Source organism: Necator americanus, chromosome IV (assembly GCF_031761385.1).
Source record: "Necator americanus strain Aroian chromosome IV, whole genome shotgun sequence".
Lineage (NCBI taxonomy): Eukaryota > Metazoa > Nematoda > Chromadorea > Rhabditida > Ancylostomatidae > Necator > Necator americanus.
The window spans coordinates 10,036,873-10,056,238 of record NC_087374.1 but is presented as its reverse complement, the minus strand read 5'-3'; the positions used below and the strand labels follow the sequence as shown (position 1 = coordinate 10,056,238).

General features: G+C 37.6%; 2 protein-coding genes across 2 annotated transcripts; both read right to left on the bottom strand.

Moving 5' to 3' along the window:
* Nucleotides 1-774: 774 nt before the first annotated feature.
* RB195_000816 (uncharacterized protein) lies at nucleotides 775-9,407 on the bottom strand (the record flags this gene model as incomplete). The annotated part of the gene is made up of 9 exons (XM_064197348.1): nucleotides 775-875; nucleotides 1,520-1,699; nucleotides 1,847-2,006; nucleotides 3,042-3,221; nucleotides 3,282-3,455; nucleotides 3,843-3,926; nucleotides 3,996-4,104; nucleotides 4,444-4,577; nucleotides 9,216-9,407. The coding sequence occupies 9 exons, from the start codon at nucleotides 9,405-9,407 to the stop codon at nucleotides 775-777; spliced, it is 1,314 nt and encodes a 437-aa protein (XP_064053229.1).
* A 910-nt stretch (nucleotides 9,408-10,317) lies between these two features.
* RB195_000815 (uncharacterized protein) lies at nucleotides 10,318-14,180 on the bottom strand (the record flags this gene model as incomplete). Its single annotated transcript, XM_064197347.1, has 2 exons — nucleotides 10,318-10,423; nucleotides 14,086-14,180. 2 exons carry the CDS (start codon nucleotides 14,178-14,180, stop codon nucleotides 10,318-10,320), a joined length of 201 nt encoding a protein of 66 aa, XP_064053228.1.
* Nucleotides 14,181-19,366: the final 5,186 nt, after the last annotated feature.

The following is a 19,366-nucleotide window of genomic DNA, read 5'->3' as shown; positions in this document are numbered from 1 at the left end:
GGCAAAACAGCTCAGCTAAAATTCGAACATTTTTTGTTCATAAATTTCTCTACTTAGATTAGTGTGAGGTCAACAAGTACACGAAATAAGAGTTAAGAGAGAAATAATCGGTGGGCGTTTAAGCTTGCCAGTTCACCATTAAACCGGAGATTTTATATTTGCAATCCTTGTAGACCTTGGTGAATACCTTTGGCTGCATCCAATGTGTCTTTTAAAGATAAACACGATGTAATCTTTCCAACTGTATTTTTAATCGTGTCTTCCAGTAGTGTATGTTTGAGTTTTTTTTCAAGTAAATGTAATACCACAGTCAAGTCAGAACGACCCGAAGTCTTCTGCAATTGCGTAAGCGGCTGTGATCGAGGTGGGATCCATGTTGGTCCCACTCACTTCTGCAGCATGACTGGAACTGGCAATGGTTCCACTTCGATCGCATCTGCTATCTCCTCTGCAACGCTTCTAGCGCAACCGCTTACGCAAACTCAGCAGGTTTCAAGTCGCTTTGATCCTACCATAAAGAGATAAGATACAATAATTCGACTCTGTAATTCGTCAGATTTCCATTACTAATATTTCCATAAAACAAGTCATGCTTGCTTCATAAACATTCATCTCAGCTCACCTTTCTTCAATCTCTTCAGATAATAATTTTTTTTTTAAATTTCAACTAGCTCTGCTGTTTTTCCAAGTCCAGAACTCAGAAGTCTCTCTATCTGAGAAATATTTAAGGACATGGATTCAGTTATAATTTATTTGATAATAAATTCAACATGGCTACAACACAAGGTGATCCATCGTTTGTTTTAACATAGCGTCTACGTAATCGTCAACGTTTTTCGCTGGACTATTGCTTTCGTTCATCAGTTTGATTGAACCTGAAATTATTGATAGTCAAACGGAACAAAATCACTTCTCTATTGTTCTCATCCACGACGACTTATTAGTTAGTGATTCTTTTTCCCAATATTAATCGTATTTGAAGTTTTCGTAGACAGAAAGATTATTCTAGAAGCTCTTACCCGCTCAAAATGAGCAAATATGCAGGACAGTCATCGGAAAAAAACCTGTATATCTCTTTTCTGGCTATCACTATTACGAATTCCTATTATGAGCAGGCCTCACGGAAGTGCGTGTGAACCCGGCATTAAAGACGACTGGACTTTTGCGTGACCAACCTAACTTCGTTTTATGTTTATACTTTATACGTTCATCTATTACCTCATTTATTGTTCAAACTTTTATGAGGTAACTCTTATTTGCGTAAAAATGGAAGTGAATCATTTCCCAAGAAACCCCTTCTTAAAGCTTAGAGAAATAGTTGATTGCCTTTCTGGAAAAGATGTTTCATGTGTGTCAGCAAATGTATAACTGATAGGTAGAGGGGAATTTCAATAAAATAAATTTTCCTTGCCGTCATGACTAAAAAAGCAAAACACATGAGCAGTGTCATAGAATGCTTAAAATACCGTGTGAGCTTTTCAACAAAAAAAAAATGGTTCCATCCGCAACAATAACATACCGAATGAAACTCGTCGTCCTTTGTTATGAGATACATGGAGGCCTGAGATGCAATTGTCTTTTAAGTTCGCTTCACCATTGTTCTGTCGGAAGATGTCGGGCGATTCCGACGTCGGTTCTGATCGCTTCGGATGTGGTATCTCCATTGCTAGCAACTGAGAGAGGCTCGAGAAGGGACGATCTTAATAAGAGCTGATAATTATTGACGTGGATAATTATTTTCCTTTCAATTCTTTTCTTTTTATTTAACATAGAAACATAACTGTTTCATATGACATTTTCAAGGATAGAAATAATATAAATAAACATAAATTGAATTAGGATTCACCAGGAAAGAGTGCATCCAAATGGACATTGTATAGCTTCTCATTGTACCGAAAAGCGACTTTATTGTACTCGTATGCTGTTCCCATGAACTGTGAGAAATCGAACACTCGTGCTTGTATAGGAGTGTCGAAGAAACAACTTCCATACGGTATGAGCTCCAGCTGCAAAACGATTCATGAATCGGACGATCCGATAATCTGTAGATGAATTGTAGCAGGGTCAAAACGATATGAACCACGAACGCAATTGCGTACGCGGCTTCTCTCGAGGCGATTTTGTGGAGGGTAGCGGTTAGAAGCGTGGTGAAACCTCTGCTGGCATCATCCATCGCTGCAGTTTGCGACGGTCCCAATTCGGTTCCAACTGCTGCCTCCACCGAGCCGTTTCGAGCGCGTACGCAAATGCACCGCAACTACACTCGTGATTCATGTCGTTTTGACGCGACTATATATTCGAATTACACGCATATATATATATATATATATATATATATATATATATATATATATATATATATATATATATGGTATCAATTATATATATTGATTATATTATTTTGAGGTCGTTTTCTGAGGAGGCACCGCTAACAAAACATGAGCATTGCCGCATCTGAACGTTCTCATAAGTGGATGAAACCACCTATTTACTCCAAAACTTTTGTTGTAGTGTAATCAACTGTTGAATAGAGAACAACAATAGTTGCGGAGATGATGCCCTAAAAAATAAGAAGTGGTAGCGTTGGGAACTAGTAATATCCTTATTAAGTCCTTCTAGAAATTACACCTAAGTGTGAAAACTTGGAGCACTTAGCGCTGCAGCATTTGGTAACACGCAGTGTTGCAGAATTTCTTCGTTGGGGATCTCTCCTAAAACCTGACAGTTTAGACTAAAAAATATTTACAACTCAAGCTCGCTCCCGTGCAGGAAATTCTCTTGAGAACTGTCTTGCACACGTTGCCAGTAGATTCGCTTCAGTAAATTTTCAGAGTTAAAAACTAGTATTAAGAAACGAAGCTAACGTAATGCTATTTTAAGAAGAAAATGGAAACTTTTTTTTTCGGAATGCATTTTGTGAACAATTTTGAGAAGCATTCTGTATCAAAACCAACAAATATTTCAAACATATGCAAGTTTTCGTCGTTAACCAATTTCTGTAGAAGTTTTTGTAAGAAGAAAATAGCTTAATTTGAACACACCGAATACTGAAGATATTTGTGTTCATCAAGATGATTAACTGTGTTCTTCAGCGCAAGAGCAATGTATGGCCAAAGAAGCCTCGACGGTGAAGTTATATGTTCTTCTTCTAACTCGTCCAAGCAAAGTCGAGCAGCTAACTCAATCCGGGTAGGTGAAACCCGTTCCAAATGCAGTCGTACCTAAAAGAATGTTTTTCAACCATCAATAGTTAATCGAAATCCGGACAATAACAAACTTACTGGCTCATCATTAAGTAGAATCCCTTCTGTCCATTCGTAAGGAGAATTGGAGTAATCACGCAACGATCTTCGTATGTCGACGAATGTTGAGTTATCTGGTCCAGTAAGGGGAAATGAAACTCGTATGAGCAGTTGAAGTTCCGAATCCAATGGAAGAGGCGTCCAGTGAAGTACCTGAAACGATGCACACCTGATATGAAATCATTCCATGATTTCTAAGGAGAAGGTAAGGTAAGGTTGAGAACGTTTTGAGGGCGATGGAACAGGCGAACGCGAAAAAAATGTTGGAAAAAAGCCAATGAGCGATAGTGAGGAAAGCGCTGTCCAAATTTCGCTCGCAGGACACATAAATAACGTGGCCGAAAGGTGCGTGCCCTCTAAATAATTTGTAACCATGAATGTGTCAATAAGCTGCAGAAGATGGCACCAAGTTAGCATTTCGGATCATGAGAAATCATCCCAGGAATCCGCATTACCTCAGTTCCTCAAAAGATGTTTCCAGAATGAACAACATTTTTGTGGAAAGATTTAAGAAAATCGAAAATGCTTTAAAACACCTACAGGAGGCTTTGTTCGGAGTGATGCTTCACTATTGTCGTTGACAAAGAACTGTACCACTCCATCGAAGAATTTTTCCAAAGCAGCCTGAAAAATAAAATTAAATCAACCAGTGAATTTGTATCCTTCTAAGGTACTTCTACAATAAGCTCTTACATATATGCCGTCTCCTAATGTAAACATTGCGTATTTCATTGATGGGACAGTTTGCCATTCCTTTAGCTGCTCCATTCGATCGTTTTTCCATGATCCAGGTGGAAGACGGCTGTAAACATAGAAATTGAGCGAATGCTAGGAATAGTTTTTCTTTTTTTAGTCAATGTAAGAGAAGCTATAGCTGCGCGAATAAGTTAGGCATATCTTTCAGACACGGACAGTTATAAATCGCACAATTTCTTGAAGAAAAGTTGCAAGAGCTCAAGGATATAGGCACAGGAACGAGACAAGTAGATTCTTGATTGGATTTCAGGGACAAGCCTACCAAATGATTCAAAACAGAGCGTGCAACCCTTAAAATAGAGATGTTAACTCTTGGGAAATGCTCAAAGATTCACTGAAAGAGCCAAATAAACCAGCGCGTGATACTTCCAAGCACTTTCCCTACCTCACTTTCTGAGCTGCTCGTTCGATTTCCTCATGCGCTCTCCTGAACTCGGTTCGGATTGCCTCATCAAGATTTTGGTTGTCAGTGTCGTCCCAGCTTCTCTTTACCACAGCTAATTTCAGGTTTTTCTCGGCCTGAAAGGAAGGAATCGTTGCACGTGCCATTAATTGTGGCACTAAATTAGCTGAAACCCATGATTGGAAAGTCACAGGAGGTCAGTATGTTTTTAAGTGAGCTTTTAAGAATTTCTGAAGTTATAACCTTGCCTCTTTGATATTGATAGACCTCAAATAACCATTCTTTGGTCTGCGTTCTGTCACAACTTTAAGGTTATGATACGAAAGAAGTTTGGTTGGCTTAATTACTTCACTTCGGTGATTCTATTACTTTCTGATATTAAAAGGAAGAGTATCACGAAATCGACATGGTACAGGAACCTCAGGGAACCCGTAAAGTTCAGGTTGTAGATTAGATTAGTGGAACTCAGCGTGCCTCCGCTCAACTTCCCCTAATCGTTGTGAAAACGTCATGGAAGATTGCGATCTTTCCTACGAAATCAGTTTCAACGCGCCCCTTTTATGCACATTTCAGTCCCCTCAGCAGCCTATTCATTGGCATTGTTTGAATAAACTGGTGAGAAGACATTATTGATCTTCAATCGCTCGCTCGTGGACGCGACGCGTGCACAGAGGTGGTGCGTTCCAGCCTTCGTCGTAGGAAAGAACGCCGTCTTCCGGAGCCAAGCTGGGTTCCATAATCTACAATCCAATCCCTACGGGTTCCCTGTGGTTTCTCTGCTACGTCAATTACGTGATGTCCAGTCTTTAAACTATCATCTCCCTTCTCAGAATCCTTTCAATCATTCTCATCTCCCGTCGGTTGGATAAACGCTGGAGGGCCTCTCTCAAGAATGAGACCACAAAACTCCACTGCATAAGAGCTACTGATGCTAAGAGTAGCCCATGACGAAAATTTGATCTTTCCGGACTGCTAAAAAGAATGAAAAATATCGATGCACGAACAAATCAATTCCATATGAGCAGGAACTGAAAAGAATTGTGCGGGGATGCGCAGAATAGGACTGCATGTAACATCCAAGAACGCACTCCTCATCGAAATACAACTGCTGGTACGGTGTAGTGGGATTCAAAAGTGACATTAAACCCCACGAACCCCACGAACCTGAGGTGGTACGGATTTCAGGTGAAGTATTCGTATACGGGATCGTAGATTATGGGGAGGAAGGTGATTCCGTCCATTTCTTCCTAATTCCCGTAAAAAAAACGGCCCGAAAGATGCGGCTTCGAGCGTTCCGGCACGTTATTTTCTACAACGAGTTCGATTGGAGCACGCCAACCTTGTGGACGCGTGGAATCCGTACCACAGATTCGTGGGGTGATCACTTTAAAGACCGCTGTGACCGCTCAGTTTTGAGTCTCGGCATCATAAATAGTATGCCCAGAGGATAATGTACAATCCTCGCAAGCTGAGTGTTGTTTGTTTACTTTGAGTAATAGCTCCTTACCGAAAACATTTGGGGCAGAAGTCATTTTGAAATTATCTCGATCTTCTCAGGACTTTTTGACTCTGACATCATTGAAATTTTTGTGCGATTTAGCCATTTTTAAAGTTTTAACTTGTTTCTAAACCTTTCTAACCCGACTAGAAAAAGAGCGGCTCAGCGGTGAGCCGCACACTTTCAACCATGATTTTTGTTTTTCATGATTTCCTATTTTTTAAAGAAAAGTGTTTGTAATTAATGAGTATATAATTATAATTTCTTTGATAAAATATAGCAGGTAAAAGTTGATCGGCACCGGCTACGCAAAAGGCGCTCTGTCACCAACGGGTTAAAGCGTTTTTAGAGTTAGTACAAAGTTACCAAATTAGTCCAGTGTAAAAAAATAGGAGGGAATGCGCTTTAAACTCACTTAAAAACTTTAAACTGAAAAAACAGAACACATTTTCACCAGTACATTTGACGATCCGATTCCTTTATTTATCCAAAATTTAATTTAATTTTGCAAAAGTTATCTGGAGTACTATCAAAGTTATCATACACACGTATCCAATAACCGACTTCCCTCTTGTTTGACTTACTACTCAAACCTGAATGTAATCAAACTAATGCAGTATGCGCCTCTGAGGATGTACGTTTTGAAAGCTACATACACATTTGAGCTATGGTTTCCCATCACTCACACGAGCATCGCTCCGACTCCGCTATTCATGATTAATTGAAATCGCGGCTGGTTCTCAAGGAAACGAATTTATTCGAACAGTAAGAGCTCACATTACTTTGGAGATCTTCAAGAATTTACAAAATAAGAAGAAAAGCTTTTATAGCTTTTTATATGAAGTTGTTTACTTTCGGTGTCGAATAGAAGGAAAAATCATTCCCTTCTGTTGATTGCCAATTATGTGACTGAGTAAGACTTACTGGCTCACGTTGTGTCTACAAAATGTAATCAAAGTTAATTTGCACAGCGTTCTTTATTAATTAATTAATTTATTTATTTATTCACAATTATTTATTATTATTTGAGTGTTACGATTTAATCTACTCTCGAAACTTCTTGCATGAGTACATAGTTTCCAGTACGTTTATGTTTTAAATGCACATTCATTTTTTTAAAGGTGAAAATAACTCAGAAACGCAAGCCGATTATAAACTCTATCTGCTTAATGTTTTCCATGCTTGTATTCAGTTTTTACGTTTTTTTTTTACGAGAATGATAGACGCTAGAAGGAGAAACCAGATAGAGATCATCAGGTCTCAATTATTTGTTAGTAGGCCTTTTAATATGTAACCATAGGCAATGTTCTTCCGAAGAAAAATACTTTCGCGGTAAGGAAGAAATTTCGTCCTTTCATTTTCTTTCGAAGAACTGGAATGAATATTGTATATTTTTACCTGCTTGGTCTACGATTTACATGAAAAAAACTCTTCACAAACGCTTATTTTTTCCACTGATCACGGTTAGAGCCAAGCAAGGCTTACGAGATTATCCTAATAGGACAGCGTGTTCTCCGATTGCAGCCGCGCTCGATCTCTGAAATTGCTGTCATCCAGCACTCGCTCTCACGCACACAAGCAGTGATTTCGTTTAGTAGGAGGAAGAAAATGAGAGAGAAAGAAGTCTAAACTACATTCATCTCCCTTTAGTGGAGTCGAAATCTTTTCTGTGGTCAGAAAAAAAAGAAGTTTCGAGTCAATACGAAGAAATTAAATGGAAACTAGCCTCAAACTAATTTACAAACATTTATATGACCATTTATTTACATTTGCTAAGTACACTCCTGTTCAAAAAAAAAAGAAGAAAACCGAGCAAGTGAGATCTTGATGACATTGAGTCTCACGCACTCTTATGCTGAGAAATACCCTTCCTGTAAATAATAATTCAATATGTAGCATAGTATCAAATTTCTACTCATCTGGAGTTAATATATTCTAGATGTATAAGTTCTATCCCTGCAAAAATCGGAAAAGGAGCAAACTCGCGTATTCATGTATCCAAGGAATAAAAATTTTGTGATGGAAATGGATCATTGTCGTTTCGACAGAACAGCAACCTGTTCGAACCATAGCTTACAAAAATAACTTTAGAAATTAATCTACTGGTGTTGGCACGCGTCTCAATAAACTTCCAAGTATTTGACTGGTAACAATCCATTTTCTTTTCTTATTAGCCTTGCTATAGGCTGTACATTCAGACCGAAGACAAGATTTTCAAAAAGAAAAATTCTCGCATTCACTGAGCAATATTTACAAAATGTATAACACACTTCTGAAAGAATTTTTTCGCTAGCAGAAATGCTTTCTTCCTTAATAAGAAGGTCATACGATGGAAATTATTTCGAACTGCTTAACTCAAACGGAACTTCGTTCAAGATTTGAAAACTTTCACAAAAGAAGAAACGAAAAGAAGAGCTATCGATTATTCCTGTGTGATTTTAGTAGGCGGTAAAGATTCATTTAGTTCTGGCTGAGAATTGGTGGAGACCAGGGAGGTGGTAGTCGCTTAAATAGCAAAAAAAAGTCAAAAATAAACAAGATAGAGTCTGGAATTGACAAGAGAAAAAAGCGACTGTTGATAGAAAACACGCAGAAAAAGATTAGTCCGAAGGGTACACTTCAACAATGAAATTCCAGAGATTTGTGCTATACAAAGCCGTCTCCACGGCTCAGAAAGAACTGAGAAAACCATCTGACCAATCAATAGTGATACCGTGAATTGTAAGTTATGGTTTTAAGGCCCTGAAATCGCAATGATCTCAATTTGATCCTTCCTCCTTGCGCTGTCGTGTGCAGAACCAAAGCACAATATTCTACATGTCATAGAATGTATATGACTGATGTAGAAGTAGATTTTGAAAAAAAAAATGAACAAGAAAACAAAGATAGAAGATTTCTGTATTTTTTAAGAAAATTTTTTATGCTTCTCTGACTAAAAACGTTAACAAGTAGACGGAGAAAATAATGTAAGGAATGAAAATTTTGTGAAAGAAATGGATCACTGTCGTTTCGACAGAATAGCGACCCGTTCGAACCATAGCTTACAAAAATTACTTTAGAAATTAATCTACTGGTTTTGGCACGCGTCTCAATAAATTTTCAAGGCTCAATTTTAATTACGTTTCAGGAGAAAATGAAATTTCACGTATAGAAAATTTACCTGATTCAAATGGTAAAATTTCCCCCAATACACATTTCTGAGATTTCAACATCGATTCTGAGTGAAATAGTGAGAATTCGTAAACAAAAAACTTACATTTGCGAGGAGATATCGGATTACGAGGCAAAGATTCCCATCCGAAATGTCGTTCACAACCACTGCGACATTCCCAATTGATGGAAGTACGGAGAACGAAGTGAAGAGCTTATTTGAGAGCTCATTTTCGGAATGACCAAGTTTTCGGATTAGTTCCTCTCGTAATGCTGGGTCACCGCATATTAGATACATCTGAAATCACGGAAATTTTTAGACGATTTTGATTGTTTCCATAAAAAATTCGCACACATTAAGCTGAGATTCTGGGATATGCAAGTATTTGTTATGGATTTTATGATTACGACATAAAAAAAGGCAAATAATCATTCGAGATGTTCACATAGCAGTTCACATAGCAGTTCACCACGCCCTGTAAATCCTTAGGAAGTGCTGGAAGCTATATGTATGTAGGTATGCGTTAATCTTTCGAATAGCAGGTGTAAATGGGTTAAAAAGTAGATGTAGCTTTTCAGAGAAAGGTCAACGGGTGAAATATACGGGTAGAGAAGTCGATGAAATTTCGTTCGATGAAAAAGCCCTGAAGCATGAGCGCTTGCAAATGATAGCTTTATTCTGAATCTGCACTGTATATCATGGATTTTCGACACGATTACTGTCTCATTCTGGTTTTAGCCGCTCGCCAAGCACCTCTACGCTAAAAATGTATCATTGGATTGTACATTGCGAAACGAAAAGAAATGATAGGAGCCGAAAAAGCTGTAAAGGCAGTTGACGGGATTTGAGGAAGAAAACACACGTTTAGGCCCTAATCAAATGGAGCAACAATTTACGATGTGCTAGTTAAGTGGGAAATGCCGTGCAGGAGCTCGTGAAATATGATGAAGTGGAATTTCAGTCGAAAACAAGTCGAAATTTCAATCGAAAACAAACATTGCCGATGAATGCCACAGGTCTTGAAAGAAAGAATAAGTGCTGATTTATTATGAGGGAGCGAATTGAACATAAAGTGAACAGAGAACGTGGACGAATGAAGCGAATGAAGAAAAATTCTGGGAAAGGAACTATGTTGCACGTCGGAGGAAATCTATGCTGGTGGATGGACATTGGCAGCACTCGAGTACGCTCGAGCGCAACGAAAAACTCATTTGCTTCGGTAAACAACATTAGTTTGTCGACACATTCCGCATATGGTGAGTGGTGCAACGAAGAACGAAGCTCTTGCTCTCGCTAGGCGTTGAAACATACGACTGAAAAACGTTACCATCAGGTAGAACCTGTGTATATATGTGGGAACCTTACGCCACCTTAACCGAAAGCTACTTCGTTAACAATTTCTAGAACTAGGATAACATTGTTTCTGCACAATTCTCCTGTTTCGGAAATTGTTGAGAAATTCCAGGAAGAAATGCTTTTTACAAAATCCAGAACGTTGCCGTTGGGAAAAATATACCAATCCAATGCAACAACAATTAATAATTTAATGCAATAATCTAACAAAATATAATCTGAATGTAGTAAGAAAAAAATGATTCTATGAATTTGTTGCAGTCTTTGCTACGTGTAACACATATCCATTACATATTTTCGGATACATCAAGTGTTTTTTTTTTGTTAATAATGGCAGGAACGATGAATTTCTAATCATTTTCGTACTTCTATGGAATCACGCAGATATCAGCGTATTTCTTGAAATTACTGCATGTATCCAGAAGTCAAGAAACTAAAGCGAGTTGAAACCGAGCTTAAAAATAAGAGGAAATTTAAGCGTTCGTAATTCACAACGTAGAGAGTTATTTGGGTTTTTGGTCTCGTAGAAATGTGTTTCTTGACCTTAAATCAAATATTAAGAGAAAAACAATGCACGAATACCGTAATTCGTAAGCTTAACGTTAGAGAGTGCTTCTTTCGCCATATCTCATATTACCTCTCTATCTAAGCGCTCAAAATGGGCTTTGGAAGCGGAAAAAATTGAAAAAATTTCTCCTTGGGTGGGATGTGTCGTTGTATGTATTCAAGCGACTACATTTTTTAACTACATTGGAAAGGCTGCACCTATAAACGTACGGGACACAAAAGATTTTTATGACGCTTGCTAAAATCACAGACATTGTCTAACGAACCATAATCGACAGACCGATGTCAATAAAGATTGACACATTCTCCCATGCAAATGTTTTTATATCCTAAGACAAAAAAAACCAGTTCTAAACAGACTTCAGCAACCAAATATATCAAAAAGTGAAAGAAAAAATTCAGTATTTAACAGCCTATGATTAGTGATTAGTTAAAAAGTTTGTGATTAGTTAAAAATAAAAAAAATTTAAAAAAACAAGTGATTAGTTAAAAATTTTAGAAGCCATTTGTTTCAATACATAAAGTGGTCAACAACGTGTATGGTGGCAACAAAAAGAAGACGCGAATCACTATTCCACGTTCTTTTTTCCACAGTAACTCGCTCAATTTTGCTCCAAAAGTGGGCGTCATTCAATTTGTAGGAACGATAACGATATCAATTTTTTTTACCATGTACTCTAAGGAACTTTGAAGCATTTATTTATTCTTTTATTTAGTGAAATATGTTTCCTAGATTACCAAACGGGTACAAATACGCTGGCTGCTGCTTTGCTCACAAATGATTGCACCTCGAGGATAAATGGTAACTGACGCGTTACAAATGGGAAAAAGTAAAAAAGTTTTCCAATTAACACAAAATTTAGTATTTTCGGCTAAGTTCTAAACATCGTTGAACTCAAAATCAATAAATGATTGAATACCTAGTACGGTAAGTAAGAAAACAAGTGTTTTTACTGCAGTTTTTTCAGAGTCCGAATCAAATTAGGTTGATAGGTTTCTTTTCGCGAACACATTGATCCACGCACCTACAAAGTAGCAGAGGGGAAGAAAAAGAAAAAAAGGAACTACGTTTTTTCCATTTTCTGTTATTGTTGTTACTGATACAGGGAACCAAGCACCAAAAGCCATTTCGCTAATAATTTCTAGAACATAAATTCTGTAACGTTTTCTATCCACAATTCTTCTGAAAAGGAAATTGTTGAGAAATTCCGTGAAGAAATGATTTTTACAAATTCGGATTTCAAATTCGCCGTTGAAAAAATATACCAATTTAATACAACAACTAATAATTTAATGTAGCAGTTCAACGAAATATGATTTGAATATGAAAGCATATTGAATTTGCACCCACAGGTGAGCGTTAGGAATATTTCCAGGAAAATTTTGGAAAGCAACATTTGCATGACTGTGAAATTGAAATTTGTCCCATTCATTATTTATGCTGAGATAGGTGAATTCAACTCTCGAAGCCATTTGCTTCAATTTGATATTGTGGTTCTAGAAACGATATCTGTAGTTCGTCATCGGCACCAAAAAGAGGTACTAAGAGTAGGAAAAATAACTTATAAAAGAAATAAAAAAAGATATGGAATTAGACAATCAGGCACACGTTTTTTACTTGCGTGACGCAGGAAGCGAGAAAAGAACGATAATTTTCATTAGCAGGATAGAAAGCTGATTTGAATTCAAATGAAGTAATTAGAGAACTATTGAAAGAGGGAGTAGAACATAAGAAAGAAGAAAACTGAACAATGTGCAGAATTTGAGTGCAGTTATCGAAATTGTACATGAGCTAAGAGGCATGTAAGTAATACGCTTCAAGTTACGATTCTATTAAAATTATAATTGAAGAAAAAGCCGTCAAGGTGATCAAGAATTTAATTAATTTTCTGAATTTATCAAATTTACTTAAATGAATGATATTCTAAAAACCCCAATATAATAAGTGTACACGCCTCTTCCAGCAGCAACTCCCCTAACGGCTATGCGTTTCCATTTCAGTTACGGCTAAACCCTCTTAAAAGATGTGTGTCAATAAAAAAAACAAGACTGAAAGTTGCCAATATATTAGTAGAAGTGGAAAGTTTGTTACAAAAAAATATCCGAAGGAAATTCGATGGAGTATGTAGTATTTGGATTGGTCATTTAAAAAAAAATCACTTTTTACAAAGCATGTGGCTTCTTTGCGTCACTACTCTGCTTCTGATTTCACGTGAAGAAGGACGGGAATTTTATAATGGGATTTAGAAACAAATTTATCTCTGTAAAACATAGGATATTATATGAAAGATATGAAAATTCGCCAACAGAATTCGAATTATTATTATTTAAATTATATGAAAGTTTTATTATGAAATTTCATTTAATTTATATGAAAGAATTCCAAATTCGCCATTTCCTGCTCAGAGAACAGGAAATGCGCCTTCGATACGAGTATGAATTAGCACTGAATCAAAAAATTGACGAACAATAGAGTATTATATATGAGAGACCTGTTTTTAGAGAAATCCCCATCAGCAAAAGGAGTCAATATGCTCTCAAATAATTCAATTCATGTACTATATATATATATATATGTATGTAAAAGATGAAAAATAAATAATAATGATAAATATAAAAAACGAAAATTACATTTCCAGATGTTATAAGTGCAAATTACATTGTCCATTGCTCTTCATATGACTCACATACATGTTCATCTTTTCCTGAAATGCTGAAATCGTCCACATATGTATTTGGAATTCGGAATCTCCTAATAAATGAAATTTTGCCTTGAAAATCACATCCTATGAATGTATAATCTAATAAAAATGTGCCAACATGCTCTGTGATTTGTCGCGTTTAAAAATTAACTTAAAAAAGTTATAACTCATTTTTATGTACCCGGTCATGTACGCTTTACCACGTGATTACATTGGATTGATAGAAAGGAGACTGCATTTTGTTCTACAAGCAATCCTTAAGACATTAGGACCATGTTCTTAGTTGTAAACAATATCAGTACATACGTGGACGTAGCATAGTGGATATCACAAGGAGGTTAATTTCTGCTTACCTGTTACATAGGATCCTATAGGCAGAGCGATAGGGCCTTGCTCGCGTGGTGTGCTGTTGACGATTAAGCAAAAATTGCAGAAGGACCGCCCACATATTTCGCGAAATAGTTGATTTTTTTCTAGAATGTACGACCCCCTCTGACTAACTCTAAACCGCACATTATGCCACTCAGAGAATGAAAGCGACTACGGTCCCGATGTGATTTATTTGAAGGCATCACCTCACGAATCTGAGGTGGTACGAATTTCAGGTGGAGTGTTCGTATACGAGATAGTAAATAATGGAGAGGGGTGCGATTCCGTTCATTTCTTCCTAATTGCCGTAAAAAACGGCCCGGATGATGCGGCGCGTGCACAAGGCTGGCGCGCTCCAATCGAACGCGTTGTAGAAAATAGTGCACCGGAACGCTCGAAACCGTATCTTCCAGGCCGTTTTCTACGGCAATTAGGAAGGAATGGACAGAATCACCGTTCTCTCAATAATCTACAATCCCGTATACGAATACTCCTCCGGAAATCCGTTCCATCTCGGACTCGTGATGCCTCTAATAGTGTGCAAAAAATTTAAAGAGTATTACATCGACATCTTTGATTTCGTATAAAAGAGAAGCTACTCCTCTCAGACATGCCAGGAAACGCTCCTTTCAGCAATCAGTACAATTCCTATCGTTCAAACTCGAGATTATTTATTATACACACAACTTTAGAGAGGTTTAGCATATGTGCTTAATATCTAAAAACGAACAGATGTAAGAGCGGATCCGTCACCGACGGGCTTGATCTGTGTGGAGATTTTTGCCCGTTTTGGTCAAGAGGATCATGTACGTCAGACATCCAGATTTAGTACTCGGGAATTTACCATCAGCAACGAACATTTCCTTGCTCTACATAGATAAGCGATAAATCTGTTCACCTCCGCACAGATTTGAATGCTTTCTCAAGCGTGAGAAAATAAATGAATTGGCTAAAAAACAGAAAAATGACGTTGAAAGCTCCTATGCTTTTCCTTTTCGGTGAAAAAAGGACAATATATGGATGTGATATAAATAGTAACAAATACATATCCCAAAAGACAAGTACATTCCGCTACCAGTATGGAAAAAAATGAAGGGAAAGAGAAATGACGTCTTTTATTTTTTATGGAAAACATGCCCCGCAGGCAAATAATACAGAATAGATCAATTAAGCAAATTTTAACCTTTAGCAACGATAGTCATTAACATTTCACGTTGAAAAGCTCTTTTTTTTTAAAAGAATAACATTAAAAAGTGTTATACTTAAAAGGAACATTAAAAAGTGTTATACTTAAAAGGAAACTTTTCAACTTAGCGTTGACATGCGATCCATGTGGTTTAGGATGCATAACGTGAAGAAGTCCGCCTATTCGAGAGCAGAAATTTGATAAATGAGGAGTCTCTCTCTCGAGTGATGAGTGACGAGAAATAAGTAACGCAAAGTAATTAGAAAGAGTTCAGTACAACTAAACGAATAACCATATAAAAGTAACTAACAACCTAATAGCTAAGTCTAAAGGGTAAAAAAAGGTAATGTCGTTCTTATGCACATATTTCATTATTTAGTTAATACTAGTCAACTATTTCCAAGTCCTCTCGTCTTGAAACCAAGGCGTTGTGTGCTAAATTTATGTTTTCTAGTTTTGCTAAGGTCAGGCTATAAATTTTATTTTAAAACAAACCAAAACCTCAGGCCATAAATTTTATTTATGGCCTGAGGTTTCGGATTGTTCTTATTCGAACCTTGTTCTTATCAAAGGCCTGAAAATGGCCTCAGGTTTTTGATTTCCATGCATATTCCATCAAAATCTTGCCCTCTGCCCAACAAGCTTTGAAATACATAGTTCCACTCCAGCTATAAAAAAGCCACGAAAAAAACAAACTGTCCAGTCTTAGTGACGAGCGAAGATGGTGAAGCACCGTTTTATAACAGATTGTACCTATTATGGCGAATGAGGTCCACATACTGTGAAGTATTCTCAAGGACTGTTTTTTTTTGATAATGTTCAGGAGGTCCGTATGGAGCAGTCTTATACTATAAGACTGGATTAATTTATTCTTTAGATTATTATTATTACTATCATATGTTGCAGAAATTGCAAGGATGCTGAGCGTGCGCATCAGAGAGTGTTTGGCCGGGAAAAAGTGTGGAAGTTCGACGACCACCATTCTGGCAGCACAAGATTGAGAGACATGATGGAAATGAATATGAGATAAGGTGGACGATTCGAGCTCACGCGGAAGAAGCAACTGCTGGGAAGCGATTAGAAGCATTCATTTCCGTCCACCCATGAATAACCAAATGGGCGCCTATTTATTGATAATTTCTTCACGCCGCCAATAGCACTTTGTGAACTATTATATAAGATTGCCCCATAATATAACATTTCCTAAGCGCTTTCCAGACACCAGCATTTAAGGATATATTGACAGTTGATAGGTATAGTTCATTGACGTCTCATTCCCCCAGTCTAGAAGAAGGTGGTAGGACTTGCCAGTTTATATTTCTGTTTGGGGCTCCTAAAGGCATCACCCCAGGAATCTGAGGTGATACGGATTTCAGGTGGAGTATTCGTATACGAGATCGTAGATTATAGAGAGAAGGGTGATCCGTCCATTTTTTCCTAATTGCCGTAAAAAACGGCCCTGAAGATACGGCTTCGGACGTTCCGCCGCGCTATTTTTTTTTACAATGAGTTCGATTGGAGCGCGCCAGCCTTGTGCACGCGCCGCATCTTCCGGACCGTTTTCTGCGGCAATTAGGTAGAAATGGACGGAATCACCCCCTTCTCCATAATCTACTATCCCGTATACGAATACCCTACCTGAAATCCATACCACCTCAGATTTGTAGGGTGATGCCTTTAAATAGGATGGTTGGAACGGAGTAGGATGGTTGGAATCTTCTCAGGATAACTGCCCTTAATCACTTTACATTGTGCCGCTGGCTCTTTACTGAGGCAAGGCAGCGAGGGGCAAACTGATCCATGAAATCGCGTCCTGTCGCGATTACAACCTGTCCAACTGCTTGTGCTCTAATAACTGTCTCAATGTACTCATAAACTGTAGCTACACGGATGTACCACACTACAGTACATATCAATAGAATATTTTTCTCAGCCATTTCCTACGGTAAAAAAAGCGAAGGAATGTGATTTCAATGAGATGACAGCTGTCCTCCACTTACAAATGGAACTAAGTTGACCAGCGATGTTCGATCTAAAGTAGTTGGATCAGGCTATAATTGCAGAGGAGCGTGACTTTCGTTGGACATATTACCCCTTAGCCGCTTTGCCGCAATAAGGAGCCAATGGCGAAATGTTGGGCGCAATGAAATGGATATCGAGGCTCTGGAAGGAGAGAGGGGATTTCGACAGGATATGCATAGTATCAGAAACCCGAGCTATTTTAATCCCCTTGATAAAGACGAGATTATCCGAACGTCAGCTCATAAATAAAGTTCTACCGAAACGTGGTTAGGAAAAAAAAAGAAAACGTAAGTACATGTACATACATTCAGTACATGTTAAACGATAAACGTTGTAAACGAAAAATCGTGGAAGATATTCCTGCAGAAGGAAGCAATTCCTCTAATTTTTTCTTGGTTCCCATAAAAACAGTCAGAAATGTGCCAAGATGAGCACTACTGTATTATTCGGATTTTATTAAAATGTAGGAGAAATCAAAATGGGCGGTTACTTGATGTGAAACTACGAGGCTACGAAAGGTCTTACTGACCTCTGCGGTGAGGTAACGCTGAGAAGATGCGTTTATGGTTAACACAGAGTATAAACGGAAGTTAGTGGCAGAAGCGTGGAGTGATTAGAATAGAGGGGACTATCGAATACACATAAGCAAACTAGTCTGGAAAAGGATGATAGGCTGACTGACACAACTCTAAAGATTTTTAGATAACGCAGCATCAGAAAAACAGCTTGCAGCGAATCGGCTTATCCAAGAAAGAGATCAGTTTATTTCTTTGCAATATCAGCTATGAAGTGTCATGCGTAAAACCAAAGGAACTGTTTATTCGACACTTCATGTTACTCGAGTTTCGCAAACGAAGTGAACTAACAAAAGCAACACTGGGAACAACTTTTTGTATTTAGCGGTATTCGATGTCTATAAATGTCAAAGATGATTTGACAGGCTCAGATCGGCTATTATCGATTAGTTTTATTTTGACCAACAAGTGATATTACCTCCCAGCGTTCTTAATATTAATTAACACGCAATCAAATAGGAGAAAAAACTCAACTGTGCTATCAAACATGGAATTCTACCAAAGTAAACTTTATAAATGTCTCCGAAAATTAGAATATAGATGAAAGAAAGAAAAAAATTACTGTTAAAGGAACACTATGGGGAGTAGGTTGGATCACAATAGAAAGGACCGCGTTAATTAATTTCAGAACTTATGAGGTTATGTTAGGTTTTGATAGGATTAGACTGCGGTGCAGAACAAGGCTACAAATTCAATATGCACTTAATTTCATTCATCACCTTGCCGTGCACCTGGCAATTCTAATTGCAGCATGGCTCGTAAAGTGTACATAGAATCTAATATGCAAGAGAGAGAAAGTTCATTTTCTTTACAGCCTTCTATCATCTGTTATAATTTTCAGAGAACTACAGAAAAACTAAACGTTTCTAGAGCGTAATATTTGTATAGAATTGAACAAACATATTATAAGTGTCGAAAATGTTTCGCAGGATGAGGCCTCAATAAAGGTTTCAATAAGATGAGACCTCAATAAAGGCAGAGCAAACGAAAAAAGCGTCGATTAGAGAAGAAGCGTGAATTGCGGCAGAAGCGTGACGCTCGCACGGTTGAACACAATTGTGGCCTAATATATAAGTAATTGTCGCAAGTTCATGCTGAAAACGCACAGCTGCTATGTAATTGCGAAGTTCGCTGCTTCAAGGTCCCATCTGTCTAATATCAGGTCACTATTCAAACTCAAGAGACAACTTAACTTTCCTTGAAGTTTAGTTCAATGCAGAATTTTTGATCCTAAGCTGCTTAATATTCGTATTAAATTATATTTAAAAGTTCATATCCTCATCTCGAATTGCATTCAATCCATGGCCTCCATGTGCATTTTGATTTATTTATCTCATGCCGATAACTACGAGAGTCTCACGAAAAATTCAGTGCAAAATAGAGTGCAAAGATACACTATGTAATATACTACATGTGACAAACTACGATATAAAATAAATATTTGATGAAAATACAATAACATACATATAATATATAATATAT